General features: G+C 42.6%; 2 protein-coding genes across 3 annotated transcripts in view; one reads left to right on the top strand and one right to left on the bottom strand.

Moving 5' to 3' along the window:
• The first annotated feature begins 867 nt into the window (after positions 1–867).
• Positions 868–16,534, top strand: CD164 (CD164 molecule). Of its 2 annotated transcripts, XM_073336989.1 has the most exons (6): positions 868–1,030; positions 7,759–7,836; positions 9,446–9,508; positions 11,484–11,525; positions 12,263–12,343; positions 13,505–16,534. In XM_073336989.1, exons 1-6 carry the CDS (start codon positions 955–957, stop codon positions 13,669–13,671), a joined length of 507 nt encoding a protein of 168 aa, XP_073193090.1. In that variant the 5' UTR covers positions 868–954; the 3' UTR covers positions 13,672–16,534. The 2 variants fall into 2 exon arrangements, with proteins under 2 accessions (XP_073193090.1, XP_073193091.1); XM_073336990.1 differs by lacking the exon at positions 9,446–9,508.
• Positions 16,467–20,098, bottom strand: part of LOC140908914 (coiled-coil domain-containing protein 162-like) — a 24,608-nt gene continuing 20,976 nt past the window's right edge. Inside the window, exon 10 of the mRNA XM_073336988.1 lies at positions 16,467–19,234. The gene's annotated coding sequence lies outside the window, so the exon portion shown is untranslated. The remainder of the gene's footprint in view (positions 19,235–20,098) is intronic.

Here is a 20,098-nt window from a genome sequence, read left to right as displayed (position 1 = left end):
TTATTAGTTTTTTAAATACTTATTTTACGAAACTGCCTCTGAATAGTTCCTATACCTGTTATAGATATGAGCCCTGACCCTCACTAGAGTGTTGCAAGGCATTCCCTGCTCCACCGTGGGAGGATGGGCCTAAGGGGAGCTGGTCCCTGGCATTCTTACGACGAATGATGGCGGTGAGAGAACAAACCTTGGAACGATGCAGCCTGGGGTGGGTTAGCGCCTGCACTCTGGACAGGTGTTCAGCTAGGTACGTGGAGAGGTGTGAGCGGCGCCAGCGGACAAAAGCCAAGGCCTACGCTCGTTCACACCCCTGCAGCTCCCGCGGACGTTAATGGGCTGAACACGGTGTAAGTCTGTGCACAACGTGGCGCTAAAAGGGGGGCGCAGGTGGATTCTGCGGAGCCTCAGCTGCCCCCCTCCCCGCCCTTCTCCTGCTCCACTGGCTCTACGGCCCCCGTGCTCGGAGCGTACTGGGGGCTCCTCACATTGACAGGCTGGACCCGGCAGCCAGCGCCTCCACCTCGCCGCCCACTCCCTCCCCCAGCCCCGCCCGCTCCGCGCAGCGCGCGGGGGTGGGGCGGGTCAGGGCTTGTCCCACCCTCTCACCAGCCCCCGGCAGTGGCGCGCGGAGGCTAGAGCGGCGTGGGAGCGCCTGAGCGAGGGCGGGACGGCCATCACGGGATGCGGTCACGTGCCGAGGGGGCGTGTTCTGCCCCCGCCCTGGTGCTCGGCTGGGGGACTGGTCCATGTACTCGAGGGGTGGAGGGTGAGGAGCCGCGAATGGACGCACCGAATCCTGAGCGAGGGCGGGGCCAGTCACTGCTACGTAAGAGGTCAGCGCCACGCCCCTCCCACTTGCTCACGTGACGTAGCTGGGCTCGGAGCTGCAGAGCGAGCGTCGTTGGGGCTGGTCGCGGAGGGTTCGGAGTCGCCCCGTCAGCCAGACACCGAGCTATGGGCCGGACGCCGAGGGTCCTGCTCGCCACGGCTTGCTTGGCCCTGCTGCTGTGGTGGGCGGCGGCGGCGGCAGGTGAGGCGGGAGCTGGGGGTGCCGCGGCGAGCCTGGGGCGGCTCCTCCTGGGGCCGGGGGTTGTAAGCGGCGGGGGTCACCCGCCCCCCACCCCGCGAGTCGAGCGCTGCGGCGGGCCCATGCCCCGGCGCCCAGCAGGAGTTCGCGCCTTCCCAGGCCGGGGTGAGGCGGGGTGGGAAGCGCGTCCCCGGGCCGGGCGCTGACAGGGCCCAGTGCAGCCGGAGCGCCCCAGTGCGGGGGGCCCTGGGTGACCGGCGCAGCTACACGGGCTGGGGGGCGTCTCCCTAAGCTCGCCTCTGTCGCCGTGATTCCCCAATGCCCTGCGCTGCCCCCCCCCCCCCCCCCCGCGGCGCGCTGCCCAGGAGACTCGGCGGCAGCCGGCTCCGTTGCACGCGCACTCAGCTTTTTTTACTCTGGTGTTGGATCCAGTTCCCGAAAGCGCAGCTTGCTGGTGTTAATCGCCGCTTGCAGCATTTGCTCCCCCTGCTACGGCAGGAGGAGGACAAGCAGAGCCACTTAACAGATTTGATTAACCCAGGGCAGTAAATGCCCAGATCTGCCTCCCGAAGCCGTGATTTATAGTTGGTATAAAAAAGTGCAAAGACCACTGGGAGGAAATAGCGCAGCAAAACTGAGTAACCAGCTACAGATCCTGTTCTTGAGTAGTCAGGAGAATAAACTGTCACGCTGGAGTTTTTGATAGCCAGGTACTCAAATCTACAATAGTTTATTGCATGTTTCTAGATAACTTAATGTTGTTATATAGTATTTATTTATGTAAGTGTTAATTGGCACTCCCTACATCAAGGAAATGCATCACTATAATTAAGGCTAAGATTATGTCAGGGGTTTGGCTAGCGGCTGCTGGCAGCGGGGGACCCCACAGCCTCTGCCCAGAAGCTGTGGGTGGCGGGAGCCCCTGCAACTGATCGACCTGCCATCAGTGGTGACCCCTGAGCTGCCTAGTCACTGCTGCTGGCAGGGGTCCCCCCTGCAGTGGCTCAGCTGCTGTGCACAGCCAGGGCCACCTCGCGGCTGCCAGTGGCAGAGGGACCCGAGAGCTGCTCAATGGCCACGAACAGGAGGAGGGGGAGGCACAGCTTTGCAGCTGGCGACAGCAGAGGTACCCCAGAGCTGCTCAGGGGCAGGAGGGCCTCCCCCTGCAGCTCTTCTGCCACTGTGGGCAGCGGGAGACACCCGCCTCTCCCAGCCACTGGGCAATGGGGGTTCCTGCAGTTCCCAGCCTCTGAAGTGGGCGTGGGGGGCGGGGTGCTGGGCCCTCCTCCCTCCCCATTTTGTCAGGGATGTTTTTAGTAAAAATCAGGACAGGCTTCTGTGATTTTGTGTTTATTGCCCATGACCTGTCCCTGACTTTTACCTAAAATTATCCCTAACAAAATTGTAGCCTTAACTATAATTACTTGAAGATTGTCCTATCCAATATTTCGTTTAAACATTCATTCTCAGAATGACCTTGTACGAAAGGTAAATATTAGTACTTGCCTGTGGGGGAAGTGATTTGTCAAAGCCTCACATGAATTCAGTGGCATTAGAAACCAAGGCTCACTATTGCTAATCCTATGCTTAATCCACTAGATTACCATGTTTTTAATCACTTCAATACTGGTTTTGGTACATCAGATTTAGGGAAATATAAGGCAGAGATGTCTATGGGTGAGAATTTCAGTACTTAATGTATTTAAAAGATCATAATAAAAATATCATGACTTCTATTTATAAATAGTTAAATGTAGTAGATCCAAGTACAGCATGTGTAATCACATGGACAAAATTAGTGCTGTTTATACAGTCAAATGTTTAAAAGCCATTATAGCTTTGTTTGAAACAAAATGAGACTGGACATGAGTCATTAATATGGTAAAATCATATTGACTGTTCATATATTTGGTATTTTTGTATTACTTCTGCCAGTAATTCTGTGTCCTGATATGATGTGCATCATCCTCTTCAGCATAAGAGGACAGGGTAAATCCATGTGGGACTTTAAGTGAACAGTTTTGATAGAGGAGCAGTTTCCAGTCACTCCTCAAACTGAAGAGTGGCTGAAACCACTGTAGCATTATCTACTCCAGTTGTGTCATGTAAGCAGGTCAGCAGCACCTTATGAACTTGCAGTTTTTGTCAGTTAAGTCTATAGTACTGAGCTTCGGTTCCTCTTGAGATGAGAAGCTTTCTCTGCAGAAGCATTGAAATCAAGAGGCTCTGTGGAGTTCATTGCTGCTTTTGACTTCATGGAGCCCCAAAGTGAAACCTTTTAGAGAACTCTTGTGAAACCTGGGATGGCATCTGAAGATCTGACTCGTTCTGACTGAATTATTCCAGTCATTCAGGTTCAGGGTCAAAGTTGACAGTTCCATTTTTGAGATGATGCAGTGGTATACTTGTACCACAGTGGTCAGGCAGACACAACTTTATTATTCCAATATTTGTACTACAGTGGCGTCTGAAACCCCTGGTCATGGACTGGGTCCCTATCTGATAAGCAATGTACAAACAGAACAAAAAGATGGTGTAGTCTAAAGAGAATGCTGTCTGCACCGAGAACCTCAACAAAGCTGTTCTCAGATGCCTTATTTTGGCAGCAACTTCTGTCCTGCCATCTCCATTGAAGTGCTGTGCCAAGCTATTTGTGTGGCATTAAGGCGAAGTATCTGAAGATGAGTGCTATTCTGATTCTATTCAGGGTATAGTCATTAGCCATATACATCTTGTGACAGGGTCAGGCGAGATGGCTACAGGAGAGTGATAGAAGGCAGATATATTAGCCCCAGGTTAAGTAGGTCCCTTTTCCCTGGGTAAGGTGAAGGTTCCAGAACAATCAGGAACTTTCTGGAAACAATTAAGGCAGGCTGATTAGAACACCTGCAGCCAATCAAGAAGCTGCTAGAATCAGTTAAGACAGGCAGGCTAGTCAGGGCACCTGGGTTTAAAAAGGAGCTCACTTCAGTTTGTGGTGTGTGTGCAAGGAGCTGAGTGAGAAGGCGTACTACTGGAAGACTGAGAAGTTCAAGCATTATCAGACATCAGGAGGAAGGTCCTGTGGTGAGAATAAAGAAGGTGTTGGGAGGCGGCCATGGGGAACTAGCCCAGGGACTTGTAGCTGTCATGCAGCTGTTACAGGAGCCACTGTAGACAGCTGCAATCCACAGGGCCCTGGGCTGGAACCTGGAGTAGAGGGTGGGCCCAGGTTCCCTCCATCCCCCCCAACTCTCTACTTGATACCAGAGGAATTGACCTGGACTGTGGCTTCCATCAGAGGGGAAGGTCTCTGGCCTGTTCCCCGATCCACTAGGTGGATCAGCAGAGACTGCGGGGATTGTTCTTCTTCCTTTTCCCTATGCTGGCCAGTGATGAGGCTAACTGAGTGAACAGCAGATTTGAGCCACGAAGTGGCCAAACTGAGGGCTGCTGTGAACCTCTGAGGTAAGCAAATCCACCAATAAGCGCAGGACCCACTAAGACAGAGGAGGAACTTTGTCACAATCTCTACAGAAGAGGAGAACCTGCAGACTGAACTGATTTTTTTGGATCCATGCCTCTCTAGGAATTGTGACAGTCATTGATGGGTAACTGGACCAGCTTTCCTATGTGAATAGGATTGGTGTGTCCTCACATTGTGGTGTTGAGCTGGTAAAGATGAAAAGGTGTAAGGAACCCTTTTTCCTGGAAAGTGGAGAAATAGGCAACAATGTCTTTGAGTAAGACACCCCTCTCATAATTCTGAGGCAGCCTTATCCAGAAGAAAGGGCTGAATTCAAGACCCTAGAATCCCGAGCTTCATTGCTGCAGCCTTCATGTGGCTGAAGGATTTACCAGTCTATACTTTCACCTCAAAATGTGGATTTCCAGGTCTACGTTGCCAAATGTCCGTGCAGATGGCTTAGTGTGACTAAGTCTCTTCACAAGGAAATGTGAAAGGTCACTCAGGCCAGGTGAATGCCTTGACTTCAAGTAATAAATTACCTTTAATTTATATGGTGGCAAGAGCTGCCTTTTCAAGAGTGATGTCTGCAGGTATCTTGGGGCTGTAAGACAAAGCTCGGCTCTAAGCTTTCTTGTTCTAGGACAGGATCCAGTACATTTGAAGTCTGGCAGAGGATTTATCTGAGTCAGCAGATGTCTGCTCAGATTCAGCTTCAGAGGCTGGATGATTTGATCTCAGTAGTATCTGTGGCATACTTTAATGTGGAAACCATTGCTGACTGACATCTTGATAGACATGAGCAACATAGGACATGGGTGCATATCCAAGTGACGGGACATTTCTGGTCTGGTTCCAGTCTAAGGATAATCTCTAATTACAACTGGACTTCTGATTCAGCATTAAAAGATGTGTTCACTCTCAGGTGGAGAAGCCGTTAGTTTCTCCAAGAAAAACAGTACATCACTTTTAGTCAAGCATTGCATATGCTATATACCTTAAGAGATCTTAGTATTCCAAAAAATAAGCAGGGTGAAGTTAGACAAGCTGACTCTCTATTTACAAAAACAGAAGTATCAGGTCACACCTGTTGAGAAACCCAGTAAGAGTGGGTGGACTCTGTCCTATAAGCCATTCCTGGTTTTCAGTTACCTAGTATCTTTGCTCCCCACTATCTCCAACTACTAGTAACAGACCCCATATGAGTGAAGATGCATGCTAAGCAGAAAGGAAAGATCAGTCTTGGTATTCAGGATTTCCAGTTCTGCAATGTAGTAACCTTGGCATTTGAACCCTGAGGGACGTTTTCATCTCTTACCATCCACAGCTGTCAGGTCTAGTTGCAATTATTCCTATTAATGCTTAGACTGTTGTTCTCTATAGCATTGTATAGTACTTGTCCACTTCAGGAGCCATGATAGAGTTCTAGAGTATGGAAAAGTCAAATTTTAATACTTGTTTTATCAGCTACTTGTATGTGCTTAAATGTCCACGCTCTTTTGGTACAATTGTAACAAATGAGGGCTTATACCAATTAGGCCAGCATTAACTAATTCCGTTTTGTTGCTTTATCCCATAAGTCTTTAACTGACTCTTATTTTCTGTTAAAAAGAACAGGAGTACTTGTGGCACCTTAGAGACTAACAAATTTATTAGAGCATAAGCTTTCGTGGGCTACAGCCCACTTCATCGGATACATAGAATGGAACATAGAGTAAGAAGATACAGATAAGTTGGAAGTTGCCATTACAAACTGTGAGAGGCTAATTAGTTGAGCTATTATCAGCAGGAGGGAAAGAAACTTTTGTAGTGATAATCAAGATGGCCCATTTAGACAGTTGACAAGAAGGTGAGAGGATACTTAATTTGGGGAAATAGATTCAATATATGTAATGACCCAGCCACTCCCAGTCTCTATTCAAACCCAAGTTAATGGTATCTAGTTTGCATATTAATTCAAGCTCAGCAGTTTCTCGTTGGAGTCTGTTTTTGAAGCTTTTCTGTTGCAAAATTGCCACCCTTAAATCTTTTACTGAGTGGCCAGAGAGGTTGAAGTGTTCTCCTACCGGTTTTTGAATGTTATGATTCTTGATGTCAGATTTGTGTCCATTTATTTTTTTGCGTAGAGACTGTCCGGTTTGGCCAGTGTACATAGCAGAGGGGCATTGCTGGCACATGATGGCATATATCACATTGGTAGATGTGCAGGTGAATGAGCCCCTGACGGTGTGGCTAATGTGATTAGGTCCTATGATGGTGTCCCTTGAATAAATATGTGGACAGAGTTGGCATCGGGCTTTGTTGCAAGGATAGGTTCCTGGGTTAGTGTTTTTGTTGTATGGTTGCTGGAGAGTATTTGCTTCAGGTTGGGGTTGCTTCAGGTTCAGGTTGCTGTCTGTAAGCGAGGACTGGTGTGTCTCCCAAGATCTGTGAGAGTGAGGGATCATTTTTCAGGAGAGTTCAAAATACTCCTCTGAAGTCTTGTTGGCAGACTTAGGGTACGTCTACACATCAAAGAAAAACCCCTGGCTGGGCCATACCAGCTGGCTCGGGCTCAGGCTTTAGGGCTGTTTCTCTGCTGTGTAGACTTCTGGGCTCAGCTGGAGCCTGAGCTCTGGGACCCTCCCACCTCGCAGGATCCTAGAGTCCTGAGCCCACACATCTACATAGCAGTGAAGCAGCCCCAGCCCTGTGAATCCAAATCCACTGCAATGACCCTGCTGTGGATTTTTATTTGCTGTATAGGCATACCCTTAGTTCTTTTTGCTCTTGTACATTTTTGTTCTCTATTTAGATGCTTATGAGCTTTAATAAATATATTTGGAGACCACTACATAAGGTATAATTGGCATTTCTGGGGCATAGCATTGGAATAGCAATAGTATTGTTGACCAGGAGTAAAGTGCATTTGAATCTATTTGAGCCTAATACATGTGTAGTTGGAGTCACTAACAATACTTGAGGAAAAAAGATAATCCTATGGGTTGACCGCAAGACTAGGTGTTGACAGATCTGGGTTCTGTGCCAGGGATTTGTGATTTTAGGCATGTCACTTCTCTGTGCTACAGCTTCTTATCTGAAAATAAAGATGCTTTGGGGAGTTGATTCAGTTCATATGTAAACACTTTTGAGGGTGTTATGGAGGTCCTCAATTCATAGGTGCTAATAAGAAAACTGAGATCTGTGATTTTTAAAAATGCTAGAAAACTAATCCCGTTATCTTTGAGAGAGTTGCTCTTCTGATAATGATAAACTGGCCCATAATTAAATGTTTTCCTTCTTTCAGCCAGCTGTGCAGATCTTAAAACCTGCAGTGACTGTGTTAATAGCGCTATTCCAAAATGCAAGTGGAGTCAGTGCCAAGGTAAACATCTGGAAAAACTAATATTCAATAACTAGATATGTCTTTGGGTCTGATTTCACAAACATTTACAAGGGGTGATGGATGGTAACTCTGTTTTGGTGGATAACATAGTGAAAAGCAACACTATCTTAAAATTGTTCTAAACTGTTAAGATCCCAAAACAGAAATGGACACAAACTACAAACACTTAGACATGAAAGTTAAACTAATCTTAAATTCTTACCCAGAGGCAGCTGAATATTATGCCCAAAATACAAATAAATACAGAATTTTTAAAGGCCCGCTAACCAAAGTACCTGAAGCACCATAGAAAATCTTAGCTACTAACTGTGCAGCAGACTTCTCAAAAGACAGTAAACTAGTTACTTTGTCTTGCTGGTAAGGAGGTTATGGATGGACCTTGACGTGTTAAAGTTGACAAGCATTCCAACATTGCAGTCCCTTTTGAGATTATCCCACAGAACTGTTAAATCTAGTCCTGATCTCAAGTGCCCCAAGAGAAGACTGGGCAGTAGACAATCCTTTTATGTAAGTTAGCCTATTTCTTTATATTGTGCCCAGAAGGCATAATCAGAATTAGGATCCCATTGTTCTGGGCACTGATCAAACATTGTGTTAAGACAGTCCCTCCCCAATGAGTTTAGATTCTAAACATGCAACACAGAAGTGGATGAAACAATTAGAACAAGAGGAGGAAATGAGGGTAGTGGTGATGGGATAATACATGGTTATGTAGACTACCCATGTAAGGTCTTATGGAGGATCTCTCTCCATAGTTAATGGAAAGCAAGTCTCAAACATTACCAGCCCAGTTTTGGGTTGCTCTCAAAAGGTTCTTTCCACTACAAATTCAGTATATGTAGTCTCTTTCCAGAATTTTCTGACAAAATTTGAAGCATTGTGGACAGCCTGTTTGAGACAAATAAGTGTGCTAAATAAGGACAAATAAGTGTGCTAAATGTCTTGAAACTTCTCAACAGGTTACATTAACACTAAATTGCTATGTAAATATGGATTGTCTGTTTGATCAAAACAGATAAATATGAATTCCTCTTAAATTGGAGGTTAAATTCTGCTTTAGATATATCGCACAACTTCCATTTATTCTTGGTGGAAGTCATTGTGCAGTATCACAGAACTGGGCCTGGAGTATTTTTGCCCTAGTTTTTTTTCAAACATAGTAACAGTAAACTAAATGGTGCTTTTAATGTTTTATTTAAACTTGTCTGACTGTTTATATCCACATACCTTTTTCAAAATGGTACATAAGCAGGTATCTGTAAGTAGAATATGTTTCAAGAGGTATTACAGGGATTGCTTACAGTGCTTATGTGAGTTAATGTTACTGTTCACTTTTGCTTTACAAAAACATACTTAATGTCATTAATGGTGGAACACATTCACGTGTATTAAATCTTGTCCATTGAAATCGTCTTAATTCTAATAGCCAAGAGACTGACATCCCCAGGGAATCCCCCCATAGAACATTAAGACGTTTTATGAGATAACATAATTTGTAATTGATAAAGCATAATATTCATTTCTGAGAAATTGTCAATATAAAAATACCTTTTCCTACCGCTCCTTGATATCACTTTTTTTTGGACAGGATCAAACTTTTCTTGTGAAAATGCAACAAGACTTAACTGTACTACCATTTCAGAGTGTTTTTGTAAGTATCTGGATATTGTTTAAGTTAACTTGGAAAAGACTGCATTAAGAGTCCTCTATTTGAGACAGTCTTCCTATTCTTTACAACTTCCAGTGCTGTAGTTACCAGCCTCCACTAACCTACCTTGTATCAGTTGTATAAGCCCCAATTGTATAAATCTGTATAGTATGTAAGCTTTAAGAGAATTGTCCAGTTAAACCTAGATTTACATTTATAAGAGTAAAATATGCTTTCTTGTATGCTAACACCGTACACATTGTTGCCTTTTAAGGAGCTTACTTCACTTAAAAAAAAAAAAAAAAATCCAAGTTGGGCCACCCCCCAACAGCAGAGTTTGGGTGTGTGGGGGGGGGTTGGGGCATGGGATGGGGTGAGGTGGGTTCTGGGCAGCACTTACGTGGGGGTCTCCCCAGAAGCAGCAACATCCCCCTTGCTCAGCTGCTAGGTGGAGGAATGGCCATGCAGCTCTGTGAGCTGCCTAGGCCCAGAATGCTAGCTTTGCAGCTCCCATTGGCCAGGAACCACACCCAATGGGAGCTGCAGGGAGGTGCCTTCAGGCAGAGGTAGTATGCAGAGCTGCCTGACCATGCCTCTGCCTAGCAGCTGAGTGAGGGGGATGTTGCAGCTTCCAGGGAGACCCCCAGGTAAACACTACCCAGAGCCTGCTTCACCCTGTCCTATGCCCCTCCCACACCCAAGCTGTACTGGGGTGGCGGGAGGATAAGCATGGGCCAGGTAGGGAGCGTGCTGGCCCTGCCAAACCCCCCTCCAGCACCCACGGGGGCCCTGGGCAGCCGCACACACAGACACACCAGTTCTATTCACTGGTATTTTTAGTAAAAGTCATGGATGGTTCTTGGGCCATGAAGATTTGTTTACAGCCTGTGACCTGTCTGTGACTTTTACTAAAAATACCCAGGACTAAAACGTTGTACTTCACTTCTAATTTCAGATTGTTTTAGGGACTAGCAATTAGAAAAACCTCTTTGTAAACTGATTGCATTTGCCCTGGAGTCACTAAGGTGAATATGGAACCCCAGAATGCCACTTTTTAGTAAACCACTTTCTAGTAAAACAGCACTTAACTGGCAGTTTAACATGACAATGTCAAATGAGTAGTAGAACTCCAATCGGTTCCTATTAGGTTTGCAGTGATCCTGTTTCTCCCATTATACCAAGTATTACTTGACTCCTGCATATCCAAGAGCTGTTAGATTGTATCCTGGGAATTTGGTAGGGGCCCCCTTTAGAAAGGAATCTTAATGAATCTGCTGCCCCAAATAACATGCATTGTCATCAGTACTTAGAACATATATAGCAAACTGCTTTTATTAACCAAATTCTTTTTTAAAAGTTCTAACAGCTTCTTAGACTGTATGCTCAGGTTTTACTTTCTGGTACTCACTGGAAGGAGAGCTTTATTTAAACTCAGCCTTTTGGACCACTGAAGATGTCCCACCTTTCAATATATATTTTAATCACCCAGCAAGCCAGAGCAAATGCATACCTGCTTGTGGAATCTCGCTCCAAATTGAACTTGAACTGTTATGGGAAGACTTTTGAAGACACAAAGGGGAACTGGATGCCTAAATCTTACATATCCTGCCCAGTTTCCAGATCCAAAGCCTGGGTGTGCACCCACCAGTTAGCCACAGCAACTCTTCAGAGTCTGCGGTAGCTGGTTGGAACGTTCCATAACACTTGTGCTGAGCTTTGTGGTGAGAGTCCAGGCTTGGCCTCTGTTAGTCTGTTTCTGGCTTGAATTACACTATATGCGTGTCTCAATTTTGTTTGCTTGAGGTATTCTGCTCCCACAGTTTAGTGTTACTCTAGTGCAGTGAACTCTCTTCCAATCTTTTTGCTACTTCACAATAGCCTTCATAATCCATTAAGCATTTTACTATCCTTAAATGGGAGTCTGTTTTATGTTTGTTACAATCTTGTAAGTTTTTATTTTTTACACACAATTCCACAGATTCATCTACTGCTGCTACCACAGCTGCTAATGCTACCACAGGTAAAAAAGAAATATTTGCTGTAATGAACTGATACTGGGCTAAGTAAGATAACTTTAAGCAAACTTTGGTAGAACCCTTGTTTTACAAACTAATTGGGAATAAAATTGAACATCTCAGTTAAGTAGGTACAATGCACAACTGTCTTGTCCTACAAACCACTACAAAGGAATTGCCAGTGATTGAAGACATGGGAATATGAAGGGAAGTCAACTTGTTCTTCATCTACATCATTTTTGTTGTGACTCACTTTTTTTCCCCAGTCAGGAAATTTGGTCCATATAACTGCTTATTCGTAAGATTAGTGCTCATAAAACTAAAGTTCTACTGTGTAAGGGAAACAGATTTCTAGCTGAGGGAGTTGTCTCAAATATTTTAGATGTTTCAAATATCACAGTTATGTTGGTGCTCCACACACAATAAAGAACTATACTGTCTAATGAACTAAATCCATTTATAATAGCTTGAGAGCCTTAAGTATTCAGGTAACTATACTGCAGCAAGACTTAAATTTTAAATATACATGTAGTAACAGCTCACAAATTTGTCTATAAAAAATTTACTTAACTTCACAGCATAAGTACCTCTATTCTATGTGTACATAGTCTGCATTTTTAAGGGTGGTTGTTCTTGCTTGAGTGAGATGATAACCTATAAAAACTGAAGCAATTACAAAAATAGAACTTACAAAAGTGATACTTCCAAGTTCAAAATGTACAGACGTTTCTCTACAAAACAGCTAACATCACCAGTGCAACTTCACCTGCTGCTTCATCTGCTGCTTCAAGTACTCCAGTTCTCTCAACAGTCAGTACACCAGGTAACTTTTTTCTTTTATTGTCACAGTTTAAGTTTTTAAAAAAAAAATTAAGTCTTCCTATTTGAAAAAGCTTATTTGGAAATAAAAATGTTACTTAGGTGACAGGAAGTAGTGAAGAATAGTAACAGCAGGTATGCCAGAAAGTCATGATCTTGCATGCCACAATCACCTTTTATCAGGGTGGAATATCAGTTGTGAGATGTTGCCTTGACAGTAACAAACACTGCTCAGTGAAATTTCAAAATAAGTGAATTGGCTAAATTAATAGTTTGGCTTCATTTCAGCTATGTTAAGAATAGCTTCACGAGAGGAACTTGTGAAGTCCGGTGACTGAGTTAAAATATTGCACTCCCGACACCCTGGGTTAAGGTAAAATACTCTAATGCAGTGTTTCTCAATCTTTTTAATACCAGGGACTGGCTTGCTCCTTCCTAAACTGTGTTGAGGAGATTTCAGGGACTGGTGCTGATCAATGGACCAGTTGTAGAGAAACACTGCACTAACATGTGTTGGGCAACAACAATAGGAGCCAACTTAAAAGGCTAGATCTTGAAATTATACCACCTAATGAAATATATTCAAAAGGGGGAGGTAGTTTTTAAAAGCCTATCCATTTGGTGATGGCTACAATGCCCTGTGCGTTGTGATGAGGTAGATCTAAATCTTTTAGTTACACATTACTAGAAGATTTTATTTAACAGATGGGAGACTATTCAAGCAGAGATTTTATTGACTTTAGTAAGGTCATTCACTAAATATGAGCAGAACCAATAGCTTAGGGCGGGGAGCAGAAGAAAGGGTTTCACCTCATTAGGAAAATTGTTTTTGGCCTTCTGTGGGAGTCCTGATAGAGGTGCATACCCCTTTGGAAATCTTAGATATAGGCTGCAGATCACAGGTTGAAAGCCATTGCTGTAAATGTTGCTTAGATCCTCAAACCTGGGAGTACTAAGGAAGGAAGTGAAGAACTGTGTTGGCAAATGTCATGCTTAGGGGTTGTCAGGCATACACACTGTGCTTTCTTAATCCGTGTTTAATCTCAAACCTCTTACTGAACAGATTCATAGTACAAGAAGGAAAACCCCAAATTCTGTACTAATATTTACTGTAAATGTGACATCCTCTTGTTAAACTATAATCTATTAATTTGTTATTTAACAGGTACAACCCATACTACTGAGAGTCCCCCTAAACCAGCTCCTCACAAGTCTACATTTGATGCTGCCAGTTTCATTGGTGGGATTGTCCTTGTTCTGGGTCTGCAGGCTGTAATCTTCTTCCTGTATAAATTCTGCAAGTCCAAAGATCGGAACTATCATACTCTCTAGAGCCTGTCATTTTACAATGGACTAGTAGCCCAACTCCTGTAGTTCACTGAAACAAAATATATTCTCTGTCCCACATGGAACACCACAGTTCAGAATATCCTTTAAATCTCCAAAAGAAGACTTTTTGAAAGGATGATATTTTTGTAACACTGTACTTGGCAAGAGGTGGTATGAATCATCTCTGGCTCAGCAGAGGTACTCCATATGCTGCATGAGTCCTTGTGATTCTTGTTTTTCCTTAGTGGCTGCAGCTGTGGGACTTTTCTTTTTTTTTAAACTTGACATGCCAAATGTAGACTCTCAATGATTCTTGTATTCAGTGGTAACAGTCTTGAGTAGACAATCTCATGATGATGATTGTGGAGGCTAATTTAATCAACCATAAGTGCGGTATCCCTATCATTTTATCAACATATGAATTATCAGTGACTGACTTCTGGGAGTGAAATACCATTTGTGCTAGCTTGTGGCTTTTGTAGTGTACTGCGAGGAAGGTTAACAAAGGTTTGTAGAAGTAGAAACTGTCTTCATAAAATATCCTATTGGAAGAAAATAATGCTATACCCATATTTTTCTATATGAGAATTAAAGATGCCAACCAGGAATTGTATTGCACATTAATTTCTTAAATTTGGCCATTAGTTGTTACAACTGAAAGGGTGGTGAGAATATTTCCCCTCCATGTAAGAGGAAATAAAGTCCAGTGCCTTAAAGAGAGAAAGTTAGGGTTGCAAATTCAAATGCTTGTGCCATTTTTATTTGTATCAAAGTTAAAGGCTGATGCAGTACTAGCCTAATAGAGTAAAGCAGAGTACACCCTTCCAATCTCAACATTCACTACAACAAAAACATGGCTAACATTTTATTTTCTGACCTTTTGAGAGGTTGACTTCTTTTGTGAATGAGGGACTGGGATATTGGACTAATTTTGAAGGTGAACTAAATTTTCACTTGTCTCAAACTATTTCTGGCCTGTAACAAGGCAGGCATAGGAAGGCTATAGCATAATTTCACATTCCTGACTTCAAAAGAGCGCCAACTTAAATCATACTTGTCTGAAAAAATGTTATCTATGATTATTAGAGGTGTTCAAGATTACTAGAACAGAGAAACAGTTTGCTTTGTGCATAGTAAGTTTCACTGTTCTCCACTGCCTACAAACACTTTCTCCTCCTCTTTATGTGGGCCTTTGATGCAGCACTATGGGAGTGAAACAATATAAGATAATGTTGGAAATGGATTGGGCAGGCTCAGCACTTGAAAAACTACTTTTTAACTATTAAAATTGACTAAATTTCAAATGGATGGTGTTCCTTATCCCCATTTTGAAGAAATTCTATAGCCTTATGCAGCCACTGACTTGCATGATTGAAATGTTTACCTTAAACTGGGTGTTTAAACATTGACAGCATGATTACTAATTAAGTCATGGCAATGTATGGGTTTTATAACTTAAGTAAATGAAAAAGCATTTTAGTTGCAGTGAGTTTTATTTCCTCATGCTCTTCTGCCTTGGAAAGCATTCACTTTGTTATGCTGCATAAAAAACTAAACTTGCTATATAAAATTGTTACCAGACAGTGCTGTACCTTCAGAGAATTTCAGGTTAATGTACTCCTGACAAAAGCCAGGCAGTCAGCTCAGGTTTATTAAACAGACTGACCACCCAACTTCCAGCAAGCACTGTTTGTCTGGATTGGATGGTGTATCCTTGGCCTTATATTGTAAAATCATTTAGTCTGTCATTCCCCTCTCCTTAAATTGTTTTGTAACTTAATTTGGGCAGAGGAACATGCTCTATGCACTTATTTCTATAATGTGACAAATAAGACCTCCCACTTTTCATAAAACAGTTTTATTTAGTATTGTGCCTAATTCTCTAAAAGCTCTGTCTAACATTTTGGTCTTAGAAACTTGCAGCAAAAGGCTACAGGAGACTTAAGGAAAACAAAGCTAGAGTTAAACCTGGAGTTGATTAAAGCATTTTTAGCAAAATTTTACACAGTAACTGAATTAGTCTCACACTGATCTTGATTTATGTTAGAAAATGTGCTCATTAAGCAATCATTTTTCAAGTGCCTTAATTGTTTTAAAATCTCTGGCCTCAGATTTGTTGGAAAAACCAATGGGGGGAACTTGCCTTAGTTACTAAAATAATCCTTTGGTGTCAGCAATTGCTACTTACCAAGACTTAAGAAACCCAGGATCTTGGTGCCATTGATGTCAATCTTAAGGAAGCTCTAATTTTGTAATGCACAGTTATTGCAGAACTATAGGTTTAGTCTTGTTCTAGGAAGGTGTAAGTTTTGTGCAGCAGCCTATATGCTTGCCTTGCTAGACAGACTAACTTCCATATGCTGCTGATAAAATCATAGCTAGGACTTAGTTTCTGTCTGGCAACTCAGTCTAGGCTGCCAGACATGTGCTTAGGCTGCCTTGCTATGGTTTTTGTTTTGTGTTTTGTTAAAATTAAGACAGCTTCCTTGCAAAATTACAGTGCCAGGTAGTCTGTGCTGGCTACTAGCATGTGACTAACAGAACTTTCAGGTCCTCTTAGTTGTGTTTTGAAGCAGAAGGTAGCTTCCTTAAATTGTCTCCATGGGGTAGTTTTATTTGCCATTAGGCTGCCTCTTTAAATCAGAGCTTAAGCACTGAACAGTAGTGACTTTTTTTCAAGCTGTTTATCATCTGACTTGTTCCTGAAACCACCTTGTGCAAATATATATTTATCAAACCTGATATCTTATGAATGTTCCTTGCAGACATTGCTGTATTGTTTGTATTTTGTCTTCAGTGGAAGAAATGCAAAACAAATCTAATCAGAAAACCAAATTGACAAATAAAATCACATTTATTGAATGAATTTTTTGGTTTTATTCTATTTGTAAATATTGTCTCTCATTCTGTGGCTTTTAAACGAGTGTTCTCAGCCTTCTGGGTGAATCTTAGTGAAACTGCTCCTGCAGAGTAGTAATCCTTGACACTCATCTTAGCCCCTCTGAGGAAGATTAGTACTAAATTTTCCAGCTGTAAAAGAACCTGTGATTAATGTGCCCAAGGTCACACAGGAAGAATGTGACAGACATGGATTGGGCTAGGGCTCTAGCCACTGGACACCGTTCATGGTATTGAGGGAAGGGCACCTGATGCTGGATTCTAATGTGCACTGGCAGAGTTTGCAACATCTCTGCAGTAATGTGAGATGTTAGTCACTCTTCTTTCACTGACTATTCCTATGCTAGGACAAAAATCTACTGAATCCTAGTGTAGTCAAGGCAAGTTGTTGTTTTAAACTATTAGAGGCAAATGCTGGGGCATAGCCTCAAGCAGCTAACATTTTAAAACAACAACTTGTCTCATCTATACTGGGATTTTAACACGACTTGTAACTCTACAGTGAAGACTTAAGTTAAAAGTTAAAGTGTTATCCCTTAACTGAATCTCTCTCTCCTTTCCCTTTCAGCTGATGCTTTTAATTTGTCAGCTAGCCTGAGGGAATATGTGCTGCAGCTTGAGGTAGCACAACTCATCTGCTGCTAACACAATTATTGTGCTACTTGAGGGATGTTTTGCAGTGAAGACAGCCTATGAACTTCTTTGGGAATAAGGGGAAGAGTTAGTAAGTGCTTTTAATTTGTAAATGTTATTCTTAAAGTGGTGTGAGTACACACCCTAAACTCTCCTCTGAGGAGAGTGGAGTCTGTTACTCGTATCCTGTGGAATTCAGGAGCCTGCTGCCATAGAAAACTACCCAATAATGCTAGCAGCATCATAGTAAACAGAGGTGATTGGGGGTGGGGAAGGGGGGGTTAATTTTAAGCAACAATCTGAGTAAGCTTCAGGGCTATTTTCTTAACATAGCAAGCTTCCAGTTTTAACTCATAGGGCCACAGTACAATAGCCTTACAAACTCCTTCTACACATAAGCATTTCCACCTTTAAGGGTTACTATTTAAGACCCACACACATTGCTTAAGGAATGATATGGAAAAATATACCAACCATAACTGATTCAGACTTGGAAACATCATAACCCTAACACTAGTAATAGTATCAATTTAACAATGGATGAAAAGTAAAATTTACATATAAACAAATTAACGGTCATTGCCACTAGAATGTTACAGCTCTTATTTTCATATTACAATGTAAAGGTTATGGGAAGTAACCTGTAACACAAAATAAATAATTCCAGCAAGTTGTTACTGAAGTTTTTAAACAAAGTAATATCATTGCTTAATGGGTGAATATTCTATTTTTCACTAACTTCTGTCCTTAACTGTAAATACTGCTACTTGTAAATGGACCTTGGCCTTAATTGTCCTAATATCATTCGCTGTTGACAAATTATGGTACTGCTAAGCATATTCCATCCTAGCCTGTTTCCCTGGGACTCCCAGTATTAAAATTGGTGGTGTTTTAAATGACAACGCTGGTATTAGATAAATTAACATAGGTCAAACAATGGGAAAGAGCGTGCACTAGGCAGTATGGCTGCCTTGTTATAAAATTCCCTAACAAACATTTAACTCCACTTGGATTAGTTGTTACCACTCACAAGATCATGGAGGCATTGTAGATAGTTCTCTGAAAATGTGCTTAAATGGAGGAATCATTTGGAAAAGGACAGGTAAGACAGAAAATATGCCACACAAACTCTGCAGATCATGTCAACACCTCTCAAAAAAGATACATTAGAATTGGAAAAGGTTCAGAGAAGGGAAACAAATGATAGGTGTGGAATAGCTTTTATATGGGGAAAGATTAAAAAGACTGGGACTCTTCATCTGAGAAAAGAGATGACTAAGGGAGGATATGATAGAGGTCTATAAAATCATGACTGGTGTGGAGAAAGTGTTACTTGCCCTTTCACATAACAAGAATCCAGGTCACCCAATGTCCTTAATAGGCAAGAGGCTTAAAATAAATATAAGGAAGTACTTTTTTGCCCAACCTGTGGAAATCATTGCCAGGGGATATTGTGAAGGCCAAAAAATATAACTGGGTTCAAGAAAGAATTAGCTAAGTTCATGGAGGATAGGTCCACCAATGGCTATTAGCCAAGGCTGTCAGGGCTGCAACCCTGTGCTTTAGGTGTCCTTAAACTTCTGCCAACCAGAAGGTGGGACTGGACAATGGGATAGATCACTTGATAAATTGCCCTGTTCATTCTTTCTGAAGCATCTGGCACAGGATACTGGGCTAGAGGGACAGTTTTGACCCAACTCAGACATTTAGGTTCAGGTTTCACTTTTGCTCTTTACAATAGCATGTGTCTCTACGGCACCTAAATACCTCTGAAGATGTAGGCCTTAGTTTCATAGATTTTTAAGGTCAGAAGAGACCATTATTTCATCTAGTCTGATCTGTGTTTTACAGAAAGGATAATGCTGTGAAAGAAAAGGCCATCCATTGTCTTTGAAAAAGTGTCTTTGCTGAGGCTCTGCCTTGGTACCTGAAAAAACACCAGCTGAGAACCTGTAGTAGTATAGAGTCTTGTCATAGTAGCCTTGCTTCAAGCTTGGATTGGCTTGACCTGTGGCAGGGAAGCACCACTATTCAGCTGTCCTCAGATCACAGGTGAGAAGATGACAGAGGAAAGGGATGTAAGAGAATATAGATGACACAGCTGTAACACTAGGCAGATCCATTTTACTTACTTTATGCTAAAGGCACCCCGTGGAAACAAATGGACATTGATCTAAATTTATGCAGATTATTGTGGTCCATTGGCAGTATGGTCAGGCTTTAGTTCCAAAGACTGCATCCCTTAAGGCACAGAGAAATCAGTGGATGGGCAAAAACAGCCCATGTCCATTCTTGCATAGTAGAATATTATTTGGTTGAATTATACAGGTAGACAGATACTTGGCAGTACCTGACTGAACAAGCGGTGTACAGTCCTGGAGACTTAGAACTACACTATTTATATGGGATCAGTTCCACTAAATAACACAGCTCTTGTAAATGACACTTGTAGCCCATAGGCTTGCCTTTACTATATTCACTGCCTTGCCTTATATTTAGCTGCTTTTATTATCAACTGTAGTGCAAGAAACCTACTGTATCCACAGTTGCCAACTTTCATGTGATAAGCCAGAAATCAAGCTAATCCCATTTCAAAACAAGCCAATCCCTAAGAACCCCAACATTCTCTGTGACTAGATGCCCCCTTTGTGCCGTCTGGGACTGTGGTGGACCTGCTGTGTACCCCTGACTCTCTTTCCCCCCCCCTACCCCCTCCTTGCCAGGAACTGATAAAAAAAAAAAAGAGACAAGCCAAAAACAAACCCAATTTCTGCATTTTTTTTTTCCCACAGGTTTGGCATGTCTGTATCCTGTAAGACATGAGCTGAAGCATAAGTGTGGTTAAGTAGGCCATAACCCTTGGCGTAGATCAACAGTTACTTTTTAGATTTTATGAACT

This window comes from Lepidochelys kempii, chromosome 3, assembly GCF_965140265.1.
Source record: "Lepidochelys kempii isolate rLepKem1 chromosome 3, rLepKem1.hap2, whole genome shotgun sequence".
Lineage (NCBI taxonomy): Eukaryota > Metazoa > Chordata > Testudines > Cheloniidae > Lepidochelys > Lepidochelys kempii.
This window is presented reverse-complemented; position numbering and strand designations above follow the sequence as displayed.